At 56.3% G+C, this 22,666-nt stretch overlaps 4 protein-coding genes across 5 annotated transcripts in view; all 4 read right to left on the bottom strand.

Moving 5' to 3' along the window:
• Positions 1-15,889, bottom strand: part of HOXA3 (homeobox A3) — a 45,453-nt gene extending 29,564 nt beyond the window's left edge. For both annotated transcript variants that reach the window (XM_045827099.1, XM_045827098.1), the window contains exons 1-2: positions 15,589-15,889; positions 3,204-3,307 (exon numbers count right to left, since the gene is read on the bottom strand). The gene's annotated coding sequence lies outside the window, so the exon portion shown is untranslated. The remainder of the gene's footprint in view (positions 1-3,203; positions 3,308-15,588) is intronic.
• Positions 4,217-6,766, bottom strand: HOXA5 (homeobox A5). Its single transcript, XM_045827106.1, has 2 exons — positions 6,202-6,766; positions 4,217-5,218 (listed from the first exon to the last, which is right to left on the bottom strand). Exons 1-2 carry the CDS (start codon positions 6,761-6,763, stop codon positions 4,968-4,970), a joined length of 813 nt encoding a protein of 270 aa, XP_045683062.1. The 5' UTR covers positions 6,764-6,766; the 3' UTR covers positions 4,217-4,967.
• On the bottom strand, positions 5,127-11,163 carry HOXA6 (homeobox A6). Its single transcript, XM_045827107.1, has 3 exons — positions 10,522-11,163; positions 8,803-9,085; positions 5,127-5,218 (listed from the first exon to the last, which is right to left on the bottom strand). The coding sequence occupies exons 1-2, from the start codon at positions 10,961-10,963 to the stop codon at positions 8,826-8,828; spliced, it is 702 nt and encodes a 233-aa protein (XP_045683063.1). The 5' UTR covers positions 10,964-11,163; the 3' UTR covers positions 5,127-5,218; positions 8,803-8,825.
• Positions 15,890-17,113: 1,224 nt separating the features above from the next.
• Positions 17,114-21,388, bottom strand: HOXA7 (homeobox A7). Its single transcript, XM_045828803.1, has 4 exons — positions 21,287-21,388; positions 20,485-20,720; positions 19,610-20,197; positions 17,114-18,650 (listed from the first exon to the last, which is right to left on the bottom strand). Exons 3-4 carry the CDS (start codon positions 19,986-19,988, stop codon positions 18,331-18,333), a joined length of 699 nt encoding a protein of 232 aa, XP_045684759.1. The 5' UTR covers positions 19,989-20,197; positions 20,485-20,720; positions 21,287-21,388; the 3' UTR covers positions 17,114-18,330.
• Positions 21,389-22,666: the final 1,278 nt, after the last annotated feature.

Here is a 22,666-nt window from a genome sequence, read left to right as displayed (position 1 = left end):
CCCCTTCGCCCTGTCTGGAAGCCCCATTTACAGTTTTATCATTGACTGGGGAAAAAAAAAATGTCTGCCCTAGAAGCCAAAGGGATGGAGCCACACTATTCTGCACTCTCCATGATGGGCAAACCTCTGACAGACCCCAAGCTAAGGCGGGGTAGGGGCTTTGAAGGGCATCTTTTAAGCTAAAAGGGTCGTTTTCCTCTTTCATAGCCCATCTTTCAGGATGCAATTTGCTCTCCCCTCGCTAATTGTTTGGATATAATACTCTTCACATCACCACGCAAGAACATGACTCCGTTTCTGGTAGAAGATTCTGTCTGGCTCTCCCAGAGCTGCCAACAATGAAGCAGAGGAAAGAGCAGAAGAAAAGGAATCTTGGCATAATGTTGGGAAATTAGACCATGGAAACCCTAACAAACCCCTGAGTGAGTGTGACCAGAAGCTTCCTATTATATTTATAGTTCAGGAAATATTGTCCCTCTGGCTTGCAGAAACAAGCGGGGCCCTGCACGTTTCGGGCAGCTCCTTCTGCAACACAAGAACCACAGTCAGACACTTCTGCCACCAGCTGAGGCTGGATGTCTTCCTAGAGCCCTCAGTGAAAGGTACTTTCTTGTTCAGTAAGTTTCTCTGCAACGACCACCTAAAAGAATGCATGAGAAGACATAGCTTATCTACAAAATGAGCAGATGACCAGCCATCCTCTTTACTATGCGTCCTATGAAACTAGGAAGACATTTAAAAATTCCTCCAGGAATGCTCACAGAGGTCTGACTGGATGCTGTATTTTTTTTTTGTAAAAGTCATTTAACTCCATGTGAGTTGGCCTTCTCCTTACACTCTCAAGTTTTATGAAGACTACAACAGACAGAAATAAGCAAGCTGACAATATTTATAGCCTCTAATTCTTTCAACTCATGGGAAAGTTTCCCTATATTGTGGGATGCTGGATATGGGTCCAATGGCCTTTCTGCCCATCCTCACACCCCGGGTGGGATGTGGCCACAGAGGTGATAGTGGCCGCTGCCTCCAGGCAAAGTTACTCAAGTGAATCTGCCAGCAGCTCTGTAACTCTTTTTTTCCTGCTACTAATTTTAGGCACCAAGAAATTACTCAAGCAAGATCACCAATAAACGAGCCACTGCCATAAAATCTCCACCCAGGATTTTCCAGGAGAGAACCCCAAACTCAGAGCAGCAAAACAAAGACTCCAGAATTCTTACAGACACTTAAAATAATAGAAGAGAACCCAAAGAGAGTTTCTATTTTGGTTTCCAGCCAGTGGCAGACACATTTTCCTGAGTCCTGAAATAGCAATGCTCACTTTAACAGGTTACAAAAAATGACTTCAGGGACTTGCCTTGCCACTCACGATTCAGGAGAAGTGGGAATTGTGGGAGGGTTTCCATTTTTTTAGAAAACTTCTCAGGTTTTGCTTTTTGGACCTCTGACTTTGGGGACATCTGTTGGACTAATGTTGAGTGTGAGTGGCCTCTGGACAATAAAGGATGTTGAAATTCCAAATCTCGACTTTAATTTTTTTCACCGTAAGCACTTAGTATTTATCTTTATTAGTTAGCACTTGCAGAACACTACCAGTTCCTAAGGAGAAAGGCATCTGGAAACAGAAGATACCATTTTTTTGGTTTGTTTGTTTCACTTCTAAGTTGGAGAGTTTGGGTTAATTCCTCAGACAGGATAAGGGGAAATCCGCCAGGTCCCTTGTGGGTACGCACCCAGAGAAACACCCCAGGACAGGCCACAGGGTCCCCAATGACCATGTTGCCATCGAAGAATGTGGGGGTTGGGGCCAGAGGGGGTAGCTGAGGCCAAGCTGGAACTGTACCCAGGAAAATTTTATTTTACCTCACTTCACCCACTGGTGCAATATTGAGGACTGTTTTGGAAATCATAGATTATGTAAATTTCCTGGGATCGAACAGAAGGAGCAGCTAACAAAAGAAAGGCGGAAATCTCCTACTGACAAACGACCAATTTCTTCCCTCAACTACCCTTTATGACGTGTCAGGGAAAACAGCCTAATGGCTCTGGGGACTTTCAAGTTGGGCATTGAAGACACCTCGATTTCCCCCCCAAACTTTAGGGCACAGTTTGGAGGAATTCCTCCTGTATGTCGGGGGCGGGGGGGGGGGGCGAATTTCTCTAATCTTTAGTGTTATCTTGGGGGACGCCTAAGTTGCCTTTTGAGGGTCCTGTGCCTAGATGTTCTAATTCTACAAAAGAGGAGAGGAAGAGGAAAGAAGAGAGTGAGAAGAAAGGCAAGGCGGAAGAAAAGAAAGCGCTTTAACTCCTTTCATTTAGCCTGGGGATTCAAAGACTAAAGTTAAATCCGGCCATAAAGTTTATTGCTTCAGACTCACAGGCGGGTGAGAACAGTCCCACCGCGCTAAAAAGAACGTGCAGGCCAGCAAGGTTCAGGGCCTGGTCCCGGGCGCAGGGGAGGGGGTGGGCAGCCCAGCCCTCCCCACAGGTGGGGTCCCCGCGGTCCCCGGGGTCTGGGGCTCGGCCTGGCAACCCAGGGGCCCAGCCTGGAGGTGCGGCCCGCGCGCCTCGCCGACCTCTGCCACCCTCCGGCTCTCGCGAGCCAGCCTGCAACCCGGCCCCGAAGGCAGCCGCCTCAATTCAGTGCTGCCAAATGACCCAGGCCTGCGAAGACATATTGCCACAGCCCCACAAGGAATCCCGCCAGAGTCCGCCTTGGCCCAGCCCGGGCCTTTCTTTCACACTCCCAAGCTCAGCGCGGCCCTGCGCGCCCCGCAGCCCGCGCCCCACCGTCTCCCAGCCCCCACCCCAGGGCTCCGAGACCCCCGAAGAGCCGAGACCCGCCAGCCCGGAATGGGGGGCAGCCCTGCCAAGTCGCCACACGCAGGCCCATTCGCACACAAAAATCATCTTTTTTGCACGCCGGAGAAAGCAGCGGAAGTCATTAACAGCCGCGGTGGTGCAGCAATTAAAGTTAGGCCTGGGGATGCGGCGCGGCCACAGGCGCTGCTCAGCGTGGGGACTCCGCAGAGCAGGCTCCTGGCGCTGCCCAGGGGGGCGGAGGAAAAGTTTGCGCTCCCCTTTTGAATGTAGAGGCAACTTCCGAGTTACTGAACCAGGCAGAGAAAGGGAGAGAGAAAGACCCAGGCAGAAAGTTTTTAAGAGGACAAATAAACTTGAAAGCGCTCAGGAGGCCAGCTTACCTTAACGCGGAGGGAGCCATTTTTCAGAGAGTTTTGAGAACTTGTGGTTTGGACACTTCTGGACCTAAAATTGACAATTTGAATGACCAAGCGGCACACGTAGCCTGCAAAAGAGTCAAATGGAGTCCAGCGTCAGTGAGATTATATGTTATGTGGTATATAATGTTGGATGTCAACTCCCCAAAACCATAAAACTTACTTTAATGGCCCCACGTGACGTTTTATAGCCAGTGAGCCGATCTGTCTGTGCTATGGATGATTTTACGATCTAATTCATAGACAAAACCCTATTCATTTGGCACCCAAATGTCATATAGCCGGAACTGGGGCTTATAAAGTTTACTGTTTTATAACTTTTAAAAGGAAAGACGGCATCAGTGTAAGCAGTCGGTAAATGTGCAAATCTCTAGTTGCGCTTTAGCTGCTCTGAGGAGTTTCTCAATCGAGCTAGGATGGGGTAAGTACCTTCCATTTGTAGCAAATTAATTGTAGCAAAAGAAGCCAACTGGGTTCAGGGTGAGGACTGGGAAGGGGTGCCTGGGTGGGTTAGGGGGCAGAGGGTTTGGGGGCCACAGCTGGACATAGCAGCCTCTCCCAGTGGAGGCCCAGGATGGCCTTAGGAAGCAGGCAGCATCTGTGTGGGTCCTGTGGGCTTGCCAACAAAGCCCTGGTTTTTTCTTACCTTCTCTCTCTTCCTCTCCTCCCCACCCCCCCCCCCCCAGTTAAGTTAAACTTGGTTTCTGCAGAGATGGGCAGGTTGGACTCAAGCTTTGGAAGCACCTACGGCTTTTCCACCTTCTGCCCTGAACTCTCTGAAAGGTCAGAGCTAGGGAGGCTGCGGGTCAGGGTGTGAGTCTGAGGTGTCCTGGCGCCGTCAGGCTGTCCAGGTCGCCTCAGACCCACCGCTTCCAAGACTGGACAGACAGACAGAAGAGCAAAAAGAGCCGCTCACTATTTGGCACAAACCAGACCAAGAGAACTTACAATAGAAAGTTTATTTTTTTTTTGTTTACAGTCAGTATTTTTTTTCCTTAAAAACAAATACAAAAAAAAAAAAAAAGCTGATCACAGTTTGCTTAAACAGCCAGACTTGGACAATATTTGTAACTTTGTTCACAAAAACATACATCACTGAAGCTGCGCTTATAAGAGCCACTTCCAGAGTTCGTGCAAAGGGTCCTACAAAGGCACGCAGGGACACACCGCTCAGAGTCACAGTTTTCGTCACAGAGTCACTAGTCACTACACGTCAAACAAGTTAAGTTGTGTCTCATCAAGTCACCTCTACAACAGCATTAATTACACAAGGAGTATAGGTAGTTTGAATAAAAATATCTTTAACAGCTTGGAGCTAGAGAGACAGGAACACTTCCACTCACATGCACAGTTAAACAACTGGAGTGCAGCACACAACATTGGCACTAAACGGGGTCGGAGGGGGACTTTTTTGTGTGGTTTTTTTTTATCTTTTCTTTTTCTGTTATAGTTACTTCAAGTAACACAGCTTGCTTCATATAAATAAGTTAAAACATCTATTTTTTTTTCAAGACAAAGCCATTCAGGACAAAGAGATGAACAGAAAGCAGATCTACTTATACAGGCGCTATAATGGCAATAAACAGGCTCATGATTAAAAGATGAATTAGGGCAACGAGAACAGGGCTTCTTCACAGAAGGAACACAAGGGAGTTTCAGAAAGTCACCTTAGTACTGACACTACGCAGGATCCGCTAATACTGCTCAGTACTTTAAACGCTCAAATACTCAGGGGCGGAAGGCCCCTCCCGCCGCCGCCATGCTCATGCTTTTCAGCTTATTATCTTTTTTCCACTTCATTCTCCGGTTTTGGAACCAGATTTTAATTTGTCTCTCGGAGAGGCAAAGAGCATGTGCTATTTCAATCCTTCTTCGGCGGGTCAGGTAGCGGTTGAAGTGGAACTCCTTCTCCAGCTCCAGGGTCTGGTAACGCGTGTAGGCCGTCCTGGCCCTTTTGCCTTCCGGGCCGCCTATGTTGTCTGCAACAGAAAAGTCAGCGGTTTAGCCACCAACTCGTGAGCTCCTGGCCACCAAAGTCGGGCCAGCTGGACGAGTCAGGGTGCTGAGCAAGGTACAGGGGAGAAAAGCTCAACAAGTCTTTCCGCCTCGACCGCCCACCCCTCCCGAATTTCCTTCCCTCTTCCTTTCTACAGAGAAAACAATACAATTTGGACCCTGGGAACAATCGGCCCATCCGAGGCTGGAGACACGACCCGGAGGATCGCCCAGCTTTCCCTCGGCCCTCTCCTGCCCTCTGGCCCTGCCCCTGGCGCCCCGAGGCGGGGGCACAGCCCTTCCAGGCTGCCCACCACTCAGAAACCCACGAAAGCAAGGCCCTTTTCTGAGCGCCTAAGTGGCCTCCAGGTTACCCTCCCTTAAAGTTCCAGCCCCAAGAGCCGTCTCCTGTTCCAGCCTGCACGCTTGGAGCGCCTGCTTTCTTTTTCTTCCCTTTCCTTTCCTGCTCTTCCTCCTGCCCCCAAACTCCAGAATCCCGCCGGCTCCCGCCTGGATTATTCCACCCCCCCCCAAGCCCCTTTTCGGGGACTCTAATTAGTAACGCTGTTTCCCCAGCGTAGCCCTCCTCATAAATTATCCGTCCTGACAAGCCCGATTCACAGCCCCTACTGCCATCCTCTACCTCTCTGCGCCCTGCTTGGCTGGTCTGACCCAGGAGCGCGTTCGGAGGCTCTGGGGCTCGACATGGGTTTCATCCTTTTCCCCCTTTCACCGCCTAAACTTGCCTATCCATTGGCCCTTTCCCCCACACACTTGCGAGCCAGGGCTCTGCAAAGACCAGGAGGAGGATGGAGGAAGGCAGGGAAGGAGACGGCGGAGAGAGGCTCCACGGGGCTGGGAGAGGCGAGACCAGGAGAGAGACGGGGAGAGAGGGCGTTCAAGGAGAGAAGGGGACCGAGAGCCGCGCCGCCGCTGCCGCGTGGTTTTAGAAAAAAGCTGGCTTTACCATGACTTATGTGCAGCTTGCGCATCCAAGGGTAGATCTGGGGTTGGGCAGGCGGCGCCGGGCTCGGCTCGCTCTGCGCGCTCGCCTGCTCGCTGCTGGCGGGGGCGTCCTCCTCGGCTCCGGACGCCGTGCCAACCCCCTCTCTGTTGCTGATGTGGGTGCTGCCGGCGTTGGCCGAGGCGCCGCTGGAGTTGCCCAGGGAGTTTTTCCCGCCGTGGTGGCTGTCGCTGCCGGGCGAGGGGGCCACGGCGGAGCAGGGCAGCGGGTCGGGCGGAGGCGAGTGCGTGGACGTGGCCGGCTGGCTGTACCTGGGCTCGGCAGGCGCCGCGCTGGCGCCGGCCGCGTAGCTGCGGGCGCGCTCCCCGGAGCCAAAGTGGCCGGAGCCCGAGCGGCCGACGCTGAGATCCATGCCATTGTAGCCGTAGCCGTACCTGCCGGAGTGCATGCTCGCCGAGTCCCTGAATTGCTCGCTCACGGAACTATGATCTCCATAATTATGCAACTGGTAGTCCGGGCCATTTGGATAGCGACCGCAAAATGAGTTTACAAAATAAGAGCTCATTTGTTTTTTGATATGTGTGCTTGATTTGTGGCTCGCGGTCGTTTGTGCGTCTATAGCACCCTTGCACAATTTATGATGAATTATGGAAATGACTGGGACATGTACTTGGTTCCCTCCTACGTAGGCACCCAAATATGGGGTACGACTTCGAATCACGTGCTTTTGTTGTCCAGTCGTAAATCCTGCCTGATGACCTCTAGAGGTAAACTCGTGCACTAATGGGGGAGTTGGGTGGAGGCGAGAGGGGTGGCGCGCGCGCCCCAGGCGCGTGCCCGCCGCCCGCCGCCGCCGTTCAGTCGGACTCGAGCGCCACCCGCTGGAAGCACGGTGTATCGCTCCGCTTCCGACCCGGGGCTGCAAGGGCCGGGGTCGAATTGAGGTTACAGCCCATTATAGCAAAATTATTGCATTTCCCTCGCAGTTCCATTAGGATGTACCAATTGTGAGGCCGTCAGCTGCCGATCGCGTGCCCGGCGAGGATGCAGAGGACTGGGGGGGAGATGGTGACTTGGGTTTTATTTACAACAATTTTATTTCCCCGCTGTGCAGCCCCTCTTATTTTTGTGTCGAGGTTGGGGCCGGTTCTGCCCGTCGTGCCGGCAGCTCTGAAATTTGGAAATACAGATATCACCTTCGGGGAAGGGGGGGAGGCCATTTAACCAATTGGAGAAATAAATCCTGCCCACAGCAGCAGCTACAATTACGGCTCTGTTTTTGCGAGCGCATGAGGGACAGCGTCCCTGCCGCTCTTAAATGACAGGCGTCTATTAAGGATATCTTTTGTGTAGTGTTTCTCCGAGGCGAGGTCAAATTCCATACACTTTTATAACCAGATTCGATTTTTCTTTCGGGTGAATATAGTTTTCGTGTCATTAGTTTCCTATTTGATTTGCTTTAAGTATCCAGCCTGGAGAATCTTCACCACTGGGTCCTTTTCCTGGAGCCAGCCGGGCCCCAAGTCGGAGGGTTCTCGGTGAACCCAGCGAGTGGGCCCAGGCTCCCCGCAGCCACAGAATCTTCCTGGGGGCTGGGGATCCGTGGGCCGAGTTTTCAGGGTCTTGCTTAGACCTCCAGGAGTAAAACCAGGGCGTTAATGGAAGCATTTCGTGGCAGTCAGTGCCTAGTATCTCCGTAGTTATTTTCTTGGGATCTGAAAGATGAAAGTAAATCACAAATGTAGCCGAAAGGCATGGGAGGGTTTCCCCGCTGGAGGCCCGGCGTAGCAGGCGCCCCTGGCACGCTTGGAAACCGTGATTCTTGCCGCTCCCATGGCCCTGGACCCCCTTCTTAGGTCCTGAAAGCTGCTGTGGTGGCAGCGCCAGCACTGTCGGAGGCGGGGAGCCGGAATCCGGAGCCCAGAGCCCACCGGCGCCCAGTCGCTCCCAGGCTGTAAAGTTCCGCCCGAGCCCAGGTTGACTGGGCTCGACTGAGGCTGCTTGCTTCTCTTCCACGGACGGTTGCGAGCGGGGCCGAGAGACTAGGTTCTCTCGGGGGGCCCCCTTTGTTCCTCAAGCTTCTTCCTGGCTGGGGGCGGTCTGGGAGGCTACCGCAGTGCTAGGGCCCCGAGCTTTAGGCGCCCCTCTTTGCAGTGGCCGGAGTTGATTTGGTGGTGCCCTTCGGGACTTGGTGGCGAGGAACCGAGGTCAAAATGCCCAGACACCAAAAGCGGCTCGGTCCTGGGGTTCTTCCCTCTCCAGCAACCCTGCGTCTCGAGCTCAGGGGCACGCAGAGGCTTTAGCACAAGAGCCGGGGACGAATTTTGGGGCTCGCCCTGGGATCCGGAGAGGGCTTGGGCAGCCTTGGAGAGCGGGGCTGTGAGTGCAGCGCGCCCCGCTCCACCGCTGGGGTTGGCTGTGTGTGTGTGTGTGTGTGTGTGTGTGTGTGTGTGTGTGTTTCTTTTGTAAGAAATAAGCGCTCAGGCGTTTGCAAAGCTCCGGGCTCCCCTGAAGCTGCGTAAGCCCCCCAAATGGTAGCAGGCGGGGAGAAAAGTTGGGGAGCAGGCGAAGGCAAGGGGGCAAAGCCGAGGGAGGTTGCGGTACCGGCCTGGTCCCTGCCCAGGCGTCTACTCGCCCGCCTTTGCCTCAGCTTCCTCCCCGCTGGGCTGTGTGGAATTGATGAGTTTATTTTCCTTTTTCCACTTCATGCGGCGGTTCTGGAACCAGATCTTGATCTGGCGCTCGGTGAGGCAGAGCGCGTTGGCGATCTCGATGCGGCGGCGCCGGGTCAGGTAGCGGTTGAAGTGGAATTCCTTCTCCAGCTCCAGCGTCTGGTAGCGCGTGTAGGTCTGGCGGCCTCGGCGCCCGTGACTCCCGTACACAGCACCTGCAGGCAGAAATGGCCAGACGCCGGTGAGCAAGGACCCGGGCAGCAGAGCCAGTCCACCCCGTACCCGGTACCCCGAGCCCCGCGCCCCTGGCCTCTAGGCTGGTAACCACCCTCCTCCACTCTAGCCTCTCCCATAAGTCTTGGGCCAAAAGCCGTCTGGATGGGAGAAGATTATTTCACACCAAGCGAGATGTTTGCCACCTAAAACTGCTTGGGGTGGGAAGTTATTGGTTTTGAAAAATCTTCTCTGTAAGAATACCATTGCAAGCAAAACACTACAATGAGCATTTTTAATTCTGGGTACCTAAGTCTTGTTTTGTGGGAGCGTGGTGTACGTGTGTCTGGGAGTGGGGGTGTGGGACCCTATGAGTAGGGCAGACACTCTAAATCCGCAAAGGGACTTTTGTGAAGATGTTACTGTGGCCAGCCATCTCAGGACTCAAAGGCGCTTTGGGGAAAATTAAAAATGGTCAGCCTTCTTAAGTCTTTGCAAATTTCCCCAAATTGTATGACCTTTCTGAGAAACAGAGAGCTTCCTTGGAGGGGGAAAAAAAAAGAAACAAGTGGATTTTAAAGCAAAAACACTGTAAAATTTAAAATGTGCATTAGGCACTGTCCTGCTCCAAGCATTCCCTGTGGAGCGTTTGGAAACCAGGGGCAAAGAGATGGCGCGATGGGCCATCTGCGGTTCCTGGAAACGTAGGGCTGCAATGGGCTGTCTGTGCTGGTGCCAAAGGGGCCCATGGGCTGGGCCCCCCTCCCCAGGCTGGGGGTCTGAGACTCAGGCAGGGTCTCAGGAGGAGGCAGAAGTTGTCTGTAAGTGAGCAGTTAAATGAAGGGGGAGGAGGGGAGGGAGGAGAGAGAAGAAATACTGAGGTTGTGCATGTGGCCCTCCAAGGCTTTGGGGTAACCCTGGAAGAGGCCAAATCAGGGCCTCTAGCTATGTGAGTTTCTGAAGGGCGGAAAGGAGAGGGGGTGGGCGGTGAGGGGGAGCTACCAGGGATGGGTGCAGAGGGCCACCTGGGCTTGGGGACCTGAGCAGGGGGTCACCAGGGTGCAGTGTGGGCAGGAGCTCCCTCCCACCCAGCCTGGCTCTCTCTTCAGGTTGCCCTTGTTTTCAGTCTCACATAGCATGGCAGTGACCGCCCCCCCCCACACACACTCACAAACATGACCCCCTAAGGTGTCACCTTACATGGACACTAGTGCCCTGCCCTCGCTCTGCCACGGCTTGATGGCACCATGGGGAATGGGATGGGGGTTTTTTAATATCTTTTTTTTTTTAAGCCAAAGAAACTTTGCTCATTCTTTCTGTCTTTCTACTTCCTCTGTCGACTTTCTATGCCTCTTCCTTCCTTCTTTCCTTGCCTCCTTCCCCCTCTCCCTCCACTCTCTTGGGGGGGGGGGGCTAGCTGCTGCGGGAAATGCCTTACCAGCGCAGGAGTTCATCCGCTGCATCCAGGGGTAAACGGGGCTCGTGTACTTCCGGTCGGCGCCTTCGTCATGCAGGGCTTTGCCCGGCACGCTGCTGCTGTCGGGTTTGTACTGTGCTTCGGGAGGAAAGTGCAGGTAGTCCCCGGGGCCCCTCTGCTTGCCACTGCCCGAGGGCGAGGCGCCACTGAGGTCCTTATCAGAATAGAAACACGAGGCCCCGTACTCGTAGGACGCCCGGTTGCAGGCCAGGACCGAGTTGGACTGTTGGTAGAAACAAGGTGAGGTGTACGTCTTGTCCTGGAGGCTCGACGCCCCGTACGAAGCCGGGAAGGGCCTCAGCGCGTCATAGCCGGCCGGGTAGAGGGGCAGCTGGCCCAAGAAGGAGTCCTGGCCGCTGGGCAGGCTCCCGGGGAAAGTGGGATTCACAAAATAAGAACTCATTTGCGCGCCCCTCTGCAGGACTGTGATTTGTTGTGTATTAGTACATCTGGCTATAACTATTAGTAGTCATCGAACTGGTTTGTTTCTGGATGGCCGAACGCCAAAAGCGACAGCAGCAAATCGCACCAGCTGACGCGGCGGCGGCCAATGGGAGCGAGCGCCGGAGCCCGCTCCCCGGGGACCGCGGCGACCGAGGCAGCAAAGTTACAAACAGCCCCCAGCCCGCCCGCCCGCCCGCCGCCCGCCCGGCAGATTAATGGGCGCGCACAGCCGGCCGGCCCGTCTCCCTTTCCGAACGCCAGCGGCGGGCACTGCCCGGACGGGAGTGTGGGGCTCAGGCCGGGGCTGGGGCCGTGTTCCCGGGCCGCCGCCAGGCCCCACCAGGCCCGCTCTTTCCTCCTCCCCTTTTTGCCTGGTTGGATTTTGCTGGGTTTTCTCTCCAAACAGGAAACCTGACAGCCCTGAGCTCAGAGGGGCGGTGACAGGGATGGCTTTGCTCTCTGCGTCCTGCCCTCCTGGCAGGGCCCGGAGTTTGCCCCTCCCCCTGCACGGCTCTACCCGTGGGTGCGGCTCTGCAGCTGGAGAAGGGCTCTGAGAAACCAGGCCCGAGCTCCTTGCTCCGCACTCCTGCGCCTTAGGAATTGGTGCATCCCCCTCCTTTCCTCCTTCCCCACTCCCATCAAGTGCCTGGGCCTGCCGGCCGCTGAAGGCGGAAGGCGCACCTGGAGCTGACCAGGACTCCGCCAAAGGTACCCTCCTACCCCGCCGGCCCCTCCTCCCACGTACATCAGATCTTTGAGTCCCGACTCCCTGCGCTCCAGTGGCCAGCGACTGCCCGGCCTCAAAGCACCTCCACCTCCACAAGCTGTGCATCCCCGTTCCGCCTTTGAAACCAGGAGCCGATAGGCCAGACACCACTGGTTTCTACAGGAAAGGGACCTGCAGAGGAGTGGCCTTGAGACTGAGCTCCGAAGCCAGCCGCGGGACCTGCTCGCCTCGTGCAGAGCCCGGGAAACCGCCCCCCGCCCCCCGGACCTCTCAGAACTGAGACGGATCCACAGAGAGAATCTCTGTCTTCATTCCAGAGGGGCGGACGCATCAGGGTCTCTGACCCAACAGGCCACAGAGGGCAGTTCGCCTGGGCCCAAGTCTGCGGGACAATCGATGTGCTTAGTGTCTGGGGCGCCCCACGCCGGGCCCCGTCTTGGGCTGTGTCCTCTTTTCTGCGTCTCCTGGAACTGGTCAGGGGCCTGCCCGGGACAGTCGCTCCAGGACGGGGACCAGTTGTCTCACCAGCTCCAGGAATCGTCTGAATTGCTTTTATCGCAGTCCCGGGCCTGGCCTTGCCCAAACGGGACGTGAAAAGCCTGTCCTGGGCTGCCCTCTCTTGCCTGAGAGGTGCGCCCTCGAGAGAGTCGACTTTCACAGCGCAAGGATCCATCTCATTTTGTAAAATGTGATATCTTTCCAAGGGCATCTTTACGACTGTATTTGGGGGACTTGTAAAACCCCTTGAATTAGCTTTAAAATCCTCAATTCTGTGAAGACTGAAGAAAGACTATTTATATGATTTGGTTGAATTTCCGGAGGGTGTTTATAAGCTCTGTAAAACTCTGGCAAATGCAGAGAATGGGGTTCAGGACTTGTGGGGGTGGCCATGGCCCCCTAGGAATCTGGAAATGGTTTTCTTAATCTCTTCCTTGCTTCTCAATCCCCCACCCCCACCCTCACTTCCCCCCAAAAGGAACAAAAATGGAAAAGAACTGGGCTGAGGTCAGTTAGGTGCACGGAACCCAGGGCACAGCCTTGAAGGCGGCTGTTTCACCCCTGGGGGCTGTGCCTGGAAGCCTTCTGGTTGTGCCCCAATCAACCCAGCTGAGAAAGTTTCTCTTTTGCATATATGAAAATGGGCCTGGCAGGAAAGGGTAGAATTTTGTATTTCCCTGGCATTTCTTCAGGCAAAGGATCTGAGAGGTGAAAATAAAAACTCCAGAGTCAAAACATTTCAGGGGAATTATTTTTTTAAAGCTATGTTCCAAGAAAATCATGTTGAGTTATTGTTTCTTACACCAGACCGTGAGATGACAGTGATTTCCAGCAAGTTATCACATAAGACGAGAAAACCCGTTTGGAGATGTTAACAAATGGTTACGTTTATAATTTCTGCTTCACTCCTCCAGGTCACACACAGTGTTGGGGTTGGTGGCAGTTTACTGCTGTTACTATTATTTGTGATATTTTGACCTGGATTCTCAATCTCCTAAGAGTCCCAGCCAACAAGATAATTTGGTTTCTCAGCTAAGAGCCAAAAAAACACATTATATTTCTAGTTTCTATAGGCACTAAGATGGAAAATATATTAAATTGAAATCTATACATGTTAGCCAAGGCTGGTAAATATCATGCTGGCAGCCACCCAAATTTATTTCTCCAACCAGCGAATACACACACACACACACACACACACACACACACACACACACACACATATATACACAGAGAATCAGGCAAGAATATATGAGCCGCAGACAGTGGAGGGGTCCTTTCCTGGGATGGCGAGAATGGTCACCAGGGCTCTCTCTTCTCCGTCAAAGCCACACAGAAAGTCCACTTACCTTTCAGCTTCTCTTCAAAGGGGACAGGATGGGGAGCAGGCCCCCACAAGCCGCCCTTTCCCTGGGCGGCCCACTGAGCTCCTCGACCTCTGCCAGCCTGGAGGGCGACCTGCCGGTGTTGGGGGGACCTTGAAGGCCATCTCCTCCGCCCTGATCTCTAGCCCAGACCAGAGCCCACAGCACACAGGTGCGGCCTGTGCCTGTCACCGGCTCTCGCCTGGAGCCAAAGCCCGCCTTCCTTGCCATAGCCAATCCTCCTCAGGGCCAGCCAGGCCTGCAGGCCTCAGGACTACCAGTGGTCTCTGTGATTTCGAAATCCCAAAGCGCTGCGTTCCCCGAACCAGCCTGCGCCCCCAGGGCGCCTTGGGACGCGCAGTTTGGGCTGAAGCAGCCATGACGTGCCAGGCGGCCTGTGCAACCAGTCTCCATGGTGCAGGGGGGGAGGGGGGACCCGAGTGTAGTCGGGCGTCCAGCTCCTGTCAGGTGGCCAAGGCGGGGGAGGTTCCCGGCCAGTAAGGCCCTGGGAGACCGCCCCTCGGGTCCTCCCTCGCCCCCCTCTGCTCGGCCTGCTTGGGAATCTGCGAGGGGCCCGAGCAGCAGTCGCGCCAGGCTGCACGACGCGGGGCTGCGGCTGGCGTCGGTCCCGGAGATGGCCACAGCGTGGCAGCAGCGAGCCGCCCGGGCTCGGCCGCAATAAATAATGGGCCCGCGGCAGCCGCAGTCAGGCCGCCCGCCGCCCTGCAATGCAAATGCGCCGCTTTATCTGCCCTAAGCGCACCCACCGTGCCCGCGGGCGTTTCGAACCTCCACAGCCACTTACTCCTTCATTATCTCATGCACACCAAGGTAGTATCTTAAGGTGGGAAAACAACAACATAAACCAAAACACAAACGTAAAGAACTGGAGCCCAAAACCTCTGGGTGGTTTCTGGTCGCTGTCCCGGGGAGCTCCGGGGCAAACCCCGCCGAGAGGTACCCAGACCAAACCGCGCTGTGTGCCACCGTGCGACGTAAAGCTAACCCCGCGGTCCCCTCCGCCGCCTACGCCCGGGAAGCTCCACAGTCCTGTCCACCCCTCGCCGAAGGTGGTAAGCGGTCTGCGGCCCGCTGCGCCGAGCTGGGTGGGTGGGGGTTCCCACTACCGCCCAGACTCGCTGGGCCGTCCTCCCTTCAACCTTAGCAGCGGGCGCCTGCCCTTCGTAACAACACCACTCAACCCTCTGCACCGAAACTTCCCGCCAAGCAACACCCAGCCAATTAACCCCATCCTCTCCTTCAACACAGAATTCCACTCGCGCGCCTCTTCCCTGTCCCCGCGCTCCTGACATCGCTCTCGTCCGAAAACCGCGTGGAAGGAAGCGGGCGGTCCGCCGAGGTCTCTGGCTGAATTAGTAAGTTTCTGTGTGTTTCCCTCCCCGTCTCCCCCCACCCCCGATTCTACCTCTCTTTCCAGAAACCAATTCTCAGGGAACCGAAGGTACTACTGTGTTGATGCTACAAAACGCCTGTCGACAAATTCACGTTGCCTGCATCTCTTCCCGCCTTACCAGGTCGGGACCCAGCCCCAGTCGTTGGGGAATTCAATCGAACCAATTTGGTCATTCATGAAAAAAAGGAAAAAAAAATCCAAATCCGAGAGGCTGGCAGGGGACGCAGGGTGCAGGGTCATTTCCTCTGGGGCTCGGCCAGGTCGCTGGGCAAGGGGGAGAGAGACCTCAGGGCTCCTGCCCCGGTGCCAGGGCGCTGTGCCCCCGGAAGGAAGGCGGGCATTCGCTGCCACTGTGAGCCAGGGAGAGGAGAAAGGGCGTGTGAGTGTGTGTGTGTGTGTGTGTGTGTGTCTGCGGTGGTGGGGGACTGTCGTGTCCTGTGACGAGGGGGCGAATGTGCACGGGTGGGTGGGGGTGGCCCGGCAGTACGCCCCCTTCAAAGCCGCCCCGGGTGCCCTCTCCCGCCCCCGCCGGCGCGGCTGCCATCTCATCACCTTTGCTCCTGTCTCCCCACATGTCTCACCTTCAGATGGCGGCTCCCAGAAGCTCCTGCCCCTCTGACAGCTGTCGCTTGGGCAGCCCGGGGAGACGGATTGTCCTCCTTCCTGGTGCCAGAGGACGCAGGAAATTAGCCAGGTTGCGAGTTGCAAAGCGGCCGCCGCGGCGCCGGGGACGGGGCGCGCCCCACCTCCCGCTGGAGCAGCCAGGCCCGGCCGGCCCGGGGCCTCGTCTCGCTCTCCATCGCCGGACAAAGCGCAGCGGAGCCGGGCTGCGAGGCAGAGCTCCGAAGCAGGCAGGACGGAGCGGAGCAAAAGAATGCGGCTCTATTCTCGCAAGGGAAATTATAAAAAAGTTCATGTTCACGGTTCCCATCCACATGACCGACAGCGGCCAATGGAAGGGCCGAACAACTCATAAAGTTGTATTGCAAAGTTGTAAATTTTCATAAACAACAACGGATTTATGACCCTTTCCCCATCTCTAAGAGGAGGCAGCTCTTACACCGGCGCCATCTTACCACGGAGGCCGCCCCGACTTGGGGCCGCAGGATTTGCAGACCCAGTTGGGCCGGGTTTTATAAAACAGCAACGAGCAGCGGGCCCAGCCCGGGCGGCGGGCTGCAGTCCCGGCCCTCGCCGGCCTCGCTCGCCCCGGCGTGCGCCAGCCGCACCGCCCCTCGCCCCTTCCCCAGCCCCTCATCGTTCCGGGCACCCAGACGCCCCTGCCCACGCTTCCCGCGGGGGTCTGCGGCCCTGGCCCCCTCTCGGGGTTCTGAGCTGCGGTGCCAGACCCTCACTTAGCCGGAGCGCGGGGTGGGGGCGGCCTGCGTCAGAGGTCCTGAATCCCACCCCCCCCAGCCTGGCATTAGGTTCAGGGCTCGTGGAGAATTCCAGATGGGTGGCAGGGTGAGACCCCTCTGCGAGCCCACCCCACAGCCTTAGAGGAAAGAGCGGATTTTACATTTGCGCTTGGACTTGATGGAGGCTTTTAGGGAGGTTCATAGAACATAATGTACCAATCGAAGATTTCGTTTCCAAAGTACCTGGAAGCTGAGGGTGCGTGCACACTCACACCAGACAAAAATCTCCACCCAGAGAAAGGCACACGCTCAACTATGGCCACACAGAAACACATACACTGAATTATGGACAGAGAAATACATACAATTATTTACACGCAGAAACACTTCCATTCCATCAGACACGGAAATACATACAATTATGGGCTCATGCAAAACTGCACGCAGGTGTACAAAGAAATACATACACAAAGGCACGCGTACAAAGAAATACTTATACACAAGAGGCACACACATACGTATATAAACCCACACTTTAAAAATCCACACGAAAAAAGAATTTGACACGCATACACACCAATTCACGCACACCCAGCACTTGGACCCTGTCTGTGCTCCCACTCTTGCCCCCCTGAAGCCCCTTTGCACAGGCACGCACACACACACACACACAGAGCCAGGGCTTGCTTTCCAGCCATGGTCACCCTCTTTCCCAGCACCCCCCAGCCCCCCATAAAGCAGTCCACGGTTCTTTGTCACCAAGCATCTTTATTTTTTTGTTACATAAAACATCGTTGGCTGGGCAAGACCGGAAGCATACCTTCCTGTTCCTGGAACCCCAGGCTAGCGCTGAGGGGGACCAGAGGGGGATGCTGGACAACACAGGAGATGAAGGGCACTGGGGAGGGCATTGGCTCTCCCCACCTGCTACGGGATTCGCTCAAGACAACACACCATGCTACAAAGTCACCCCAGTAACACATCCTTCCCAAGTCAAGACATTGCCTTACAAATGAGCTCCAAGACTATATAAATGACAAAAAAAAATCTTGTTCAAATATACAATATTTGCTACTGTAGGAAAAGTCAGGGTGTACATAGTCAACATGGCTGGGCAGTAGGACACGGGGGCAGGGAGGGGGCAGGGAGGCTGGGAGCATCTCTGCGGTCCTACTAAGCAGAAGCTAACCCAGAAATCTGCAGGTAGCTTGGGAATGCTCCCCTCCAGAAGTGGGGGGTGACGGGCCTGAACTTGGAGTACCCAGGCCGGAGAAGAGGGATTCTAGGTTGCAGCACTTAGAATGCTTTGGAATAAATATATTATCTTTCAATTTAAATAGAAGCCAATGCCCTGGTCCCCAGACCCCAGCACCTTCTCAGTGCAGCCTCAGGGACCCTACAGGCTGCCAGCTGCAAGCAGCAGGGGCCTGGCCTGGGAGGGGCCGGCACTAGGTAGCAGGCAAGCCAGGGAGCACAAAATAGGTAGTTTGGGACAAGTAGGTAGTACTGAGAGAGTCAGGTCCTTGACGGTGTGGGGGAGGTGCTGGGTGTCTGCCAGTGTTGGGACACTCTGGGCTTCCTGGGAGTGGAGGCCCGCTGGGGCTGGGCCCATAGGTAGTTTGGGGGTGCCTCTCTCCGAGGCCTGTGCTAGGTAGTATTTCAGCCATGCCAGCTCAGAGCCAGCCGGCCTTAGGACGAGGGGGGGTGTCTGCTGGGGGTCCTCGGAGGCAGAGAGGATCCCCAGGGGGACCCAGTCTGGGCGGCTGCTGTCCAGAAAAGTTGGAAGCTGGAGTGGGTAATGGGGTAGCTGGGGTACAGGTTGGGGACTGTTTCTTTCTTTTTTTTTTCTTTTTCTTTTTTTTTTTACATTTCCTTTTTATTTTTCCACTTTTGTAAATAAAATCGGTGAGTCTCTAAAGACGCTTTCCTGACTGTCTGGTGCAGCCAAGGGCCGGGCTGGGCCCCTCATTCCTCCTCCTCCTCCTCGTCCTCTTCGTCCTCGTCCTCTTCGTCCGCCTTGTCCGCCGCAGCAGCAGAGGCCGCCGCGGCGGGCGCCGGGCCCTCGGGGGCTGCGGCTGCGGCTGGCCCCTCGTCTTTATGCTCTTTCTTCCACTTCATGCGGCGGTTCTGGAACCAGATCTTGATCTGGCGCTCGGTGAGGCAGAGCGCGTGGGCGATCTCGATGCGGCGGCGCCGGGTCAGGTAGCGGTTGAAGTGGAACTCCTTCTCCAGCTCCAGCGTCTGGTAGCGCGTGTACGTCTGGCGACCCCGCTTCCTGTCAGGCCCTGCAAGCAGACGTGGGGACGTGGGGACACGCGGACAGACACGCCGACAGGGACACGGAGAGGACATTGCATTAGCCAGGCCACCGCCCCGGAGCTCATCATACCTTCCTTCCAGCCCTGACCCGGGGCGCGGCTCCCTCCGCCCCAGCCGAGCTGGGGGAGGAGCGCGAGTGATGGGGAAGACCCCAACTGCGGGGCCAGACGCACAGGCAGCTCCCTGAGGAGGGAAGGCGCAGAATCCCGACTTTACAACCTCCCTTTCCAGCCGGCTAGGCTTCCACAATGTCTCGCCTCCCCCTGACAAAGGGAAATTGTAAATATAGAGTGTGGGCGAGTGGGAGACGCTGCACTTTTGTCATTCAAAGACGAGACGGGACGCTTCCCGCCCGGCTAGGCCAGTGGGCAGCCTCCCGTGGTCCTCACTCCAGGGGCCCCCTTCCTCCCCAGTGGCCTGCGCCCCCATCCCCAGACCTGCCTGGGGCGTTCCGACCCTCTGTCCCCGATCCCACCCCCACCTCAGCCTTTCCATGGCCCCTGGCTCAGGGCTTGCGAGGGGCCCTGACGGGCTAGGCTATTCCTGCTTTTAAGAGAGAAAAGCCGGGCAGAAAGGAAAAGGAGGTGGGAAGGACAGAGGAGAAAGGGAGTGAGAAAGGGAGAGAACAGCGAACAAATAAAGTTAATGTTAAAATTCCAAGGCAAATGGAGTTAAATAAATTTATGAGGATTGAATCCATTAATTGGGCCATAAAAAGTTTTATGAGCCTCATTTACATACAATGCTACGGGCTCTCCACGCTATGGCGCCTCGACTCTAATTAAAACCAGAAAGGCAGCGCCGCCAGGAGTCAGGGGGCCGCCGTCTCGCAGCCGCCTGGCTCCGGGCTCCGCGCTCCGCAGCCCCGCGCGCTCCGGGCTCCGCGCCCGCCCGCCCCTCCGGCCCGCCCGGCGGCTGCGCCTACCTGAAGACCGCATCCAGGGGTAGATGCGGAAATTGGCCTCGGCCGGACCGTGCAGCGCGCCTTCGTCCGCCTTGTCGCAGGCGCCTTTGGCGAGGTCACTGCAGAGTCCGGGGATGTTTTGGTCGTAGGAGGCACAAGGCAGGTTGCCGTAGGCGTCGGCGCCCAGGCCGTAGCCGGACGCAAAAGGGCTCTGATACAGGGGGCTGTTGACATTGTACAAGCCCGGCACGGTCGAAGCGAAGGCGCCGGCGCCCGCCCCGTAGCCGCTTCTCTGCGAGTTGGGCGCAAAGGAGCAAGAGGTGGGCTCGGCATTTTGGAACAGAGAAGCCCCCGCCGTATATTTGCTAAAAAGAGCGTTCACATAATACGAAGAACTCATAATTTTGACCTGTGATTTGTTGTCCGGCAGCTTTCAGTGTCGGTTTTACGAGGTAGCGTGATATATGATAACATTACACCCCCAGATTTACACCAAACCCCATTTTCTTTTGGACGGAGCTCGCCGCAGCACGTGACCGCCCACATGATCGCCTCCGCCAATCTCCGCAGCCCTCACAGGTGGTCTCGCTCTGCGGGGCCCGCAGCAGCCTAGAATGGAAGGGGAAAGGGCTCAGATACGTGCCCAACAAATCTGCCCGCGCCCGGCCGGCCTGGTGGGACCTGCGGGGAAAAGGACCCCAGACTCCGTGGGAGCGCTCAGCCCAGCGCCACCCTGGACGCCTGGCCTGCAGAGGCAGCGTGGGGCCGGGAGGGTGCTACCCGTTCTTGCCCATCACCGAGCCTTAGACCAAGACTGCGGGTCCTCTCTGCCCCTCTTCTGCCCACTGACCCAGCCCAGGAAGGATCTCTGCACCCCGAGCACCCACGCGCCTTACGGTGGCCTGATGGGCATGTCTCACTCAGCTCTGGGTAAATCGACTCTCGCCCATGTCTCCTCCCACCCAGGTCCAGCGGGCGACAGGCCGGCTTAGACTCGGATCCAGATGGGGCCGGCGCAGCGTCGCTTCCAGCTGCAGCGAGAATGCCACAGCAAACTGGAACCATGTGGTTCGAATAAAGTCAAGGTCTCCCAGCTTCCTTTCCTTAATCAGGGGCGCGCTGTTTATCCGCCCTAAAGGAAGCAGTGAAATATTTATCTGTTAATGAGCCTCATTTGCCAACAGATTTACTAACGTGGGATTCCCTTCTTCCCTTTGGGACACTGCTGGCCCCTCGTGCTCTGTGCTTTTGCTCCTGGGCACCTGACTGCCAGCCTGAGAAAATGGTTGGACACCCTTTTGTCCTTCCTGGCAACCTTGGGCTCTCCCTGGCTGAAAGAGAGTCGAGTCTCCTCCAGATTGCAGGAAGCTCGGGCCCTGCACCTCTCCAGGTATCGCTTGTGCCCTGAGGGTTCTGCTGGCCTTCCTGCGGCCACCCCTGGGCCTCTGCAGCCCCTCCTGGGTCTGGGTCTGAGTGCCCGGAAGCAGTACATTCTATAGAGCCAGTCTGGAGTGGAGAGAGGGGGGCCCAGGCGCCTGGAGGCTGCAGCCTCCTCCATGTCTCCACTTCGTTCGGAGACCCCGAAGACAAACAGAGCCATCCCTCCCAAGAGGCCTCACCCTTTGAAAGACCAGCTCCCAGAGAGTGGGGCGCACAGTAGTCTCACTCCCACCCAGACCCCCGACTGGTGGAGCTCACCTTCCCAAGCCTCCAACCCCCGGGCAGGGTTGGAACGGCCAAAGCCCCTGGCTGCTTCTCGCCGCTCCTTGGAGGGCGGCGGGGTGAGGACTTCCCCTAAATGCCTCATAAACTGCCCAGGCCGAGCTGGAAGCCTGGCCGACAGGTCAGTACGCCTTTTACTGCTTAGCTCTATTGCACACCATAAACCCGGCCTCACAATGGAATTGCCCCGGAAATTCTCCTCTAAATTATAGAGTTTGGTTCTTCATGTACAAAGCGCTTCCCCTCACTCCCAGAGGCTCCAGCCCTCCCCCCGTTCACCGCACCCTCTCAGGGGGTCCTAGGAGCACAAAAGGTGGCAGGAGGGTCTGGACCCGGTTGCAACGGAGCCTCAGCTCTGGCCTGGTGGATGGCCCGGGGCGTGGGTGGGAAGCTGGGGGCTGCAGGAACAGGTGGGGCCAGGGTGGTGTCCCCTGGAGGTACAGGGGCCATGGGGGGCAATATCCGGGATGCTCTTTATGGCAGAACGGAGCGATGGCAGTCTTGGTGGGGGAACTGAGGGGCAAGTCAGGAAGGGAAGGAAAAAAAAACCCCAAATATTCCAAAGAGCATCCATTTCTGGAAGGAAATAAAAGCCCAGGGACGTTCAAGGGACGTTTTAGGGACACGAAACAAACAAGAAGAGGGCTAGGAGATCAAAGAGGAGGATTCAGACAGCTTTAGACCAATAAATTGTTCCTCCAGTGACAGAGCGAGATGCAAAGGGAGAGACGCGGCCCGCCGACCGCCGTCTGTCTGTCTAGACTCCGGTGGCTGACGCGGGGGCAGCGATGGCGTTTCAAGTAGAACCTGTCCCCTGTCCGGGGTGAGCCGGCCCGACAGGCAGCGCGGGGAGCGATTTCGCGGAGGATGGGAAGGGACGCACTCCCTGCCCGGAGCGCTGGAGTCCGAGCCACAGGCTCGTCCCTGCCGGGTTTGGCCCCATGCAGGTCCAAGCGGTCCCGGCAGGACATGCTGCCCCTCCGCCGGGGCCAAGGACGATCTTGATACCGCCCGCGAGGCCTCTGTGGGCCCGAGGCAGCCCACTGGGCCGAGTCCCACGGTGCTGAAACCCCCCTTTCGTTTCTGTCTTCTCTCTCCCCTCCTGCCCTCTGTGGCAGCGGTTCACAACGAAAAGGCTAGGCAGAATCCGACTTTCAAAGGGCCTCTTTAACTGCGTGTTCTTGAGCCATTAGTTTCCTAAATATTTGGCTAAAAGGGCACACATGTCCTGGGTTATATGTGATAATATTCCCAGAAATACTCGTTGACGCTTGGCCTGGAGCAGGCGCCTGTAGGAGCAGGGGTTCTCATCCGCCCCGCTGTCTTCAGATAAAGCTAGTCCGCCGCTCTCCTGGG

The sequence above is a fragment of the Phyllostomus hastatus genome, unplaced genomic scaffold (genome assembly GCF_019186645.2).
Source record: "Phyllostomus hastatus isolate PE091 unplaced genomic scaffold, TTU_PhHast_1.1 phas_scaffold_78, whole genome shotgun sequence".
Taxonomy (NCBI): domain Eukaryota; kingdom Metazoa; phylum Chordata; class Mammalia; order Chiroptera; family Phyllostomidae; genus Phyllostomus; species Phyllostomus hastatus.
Note: the sequence above shows the minus strand (reverse complement) of the source record. Positions and strands in the feature narration are given on the sequence as shown.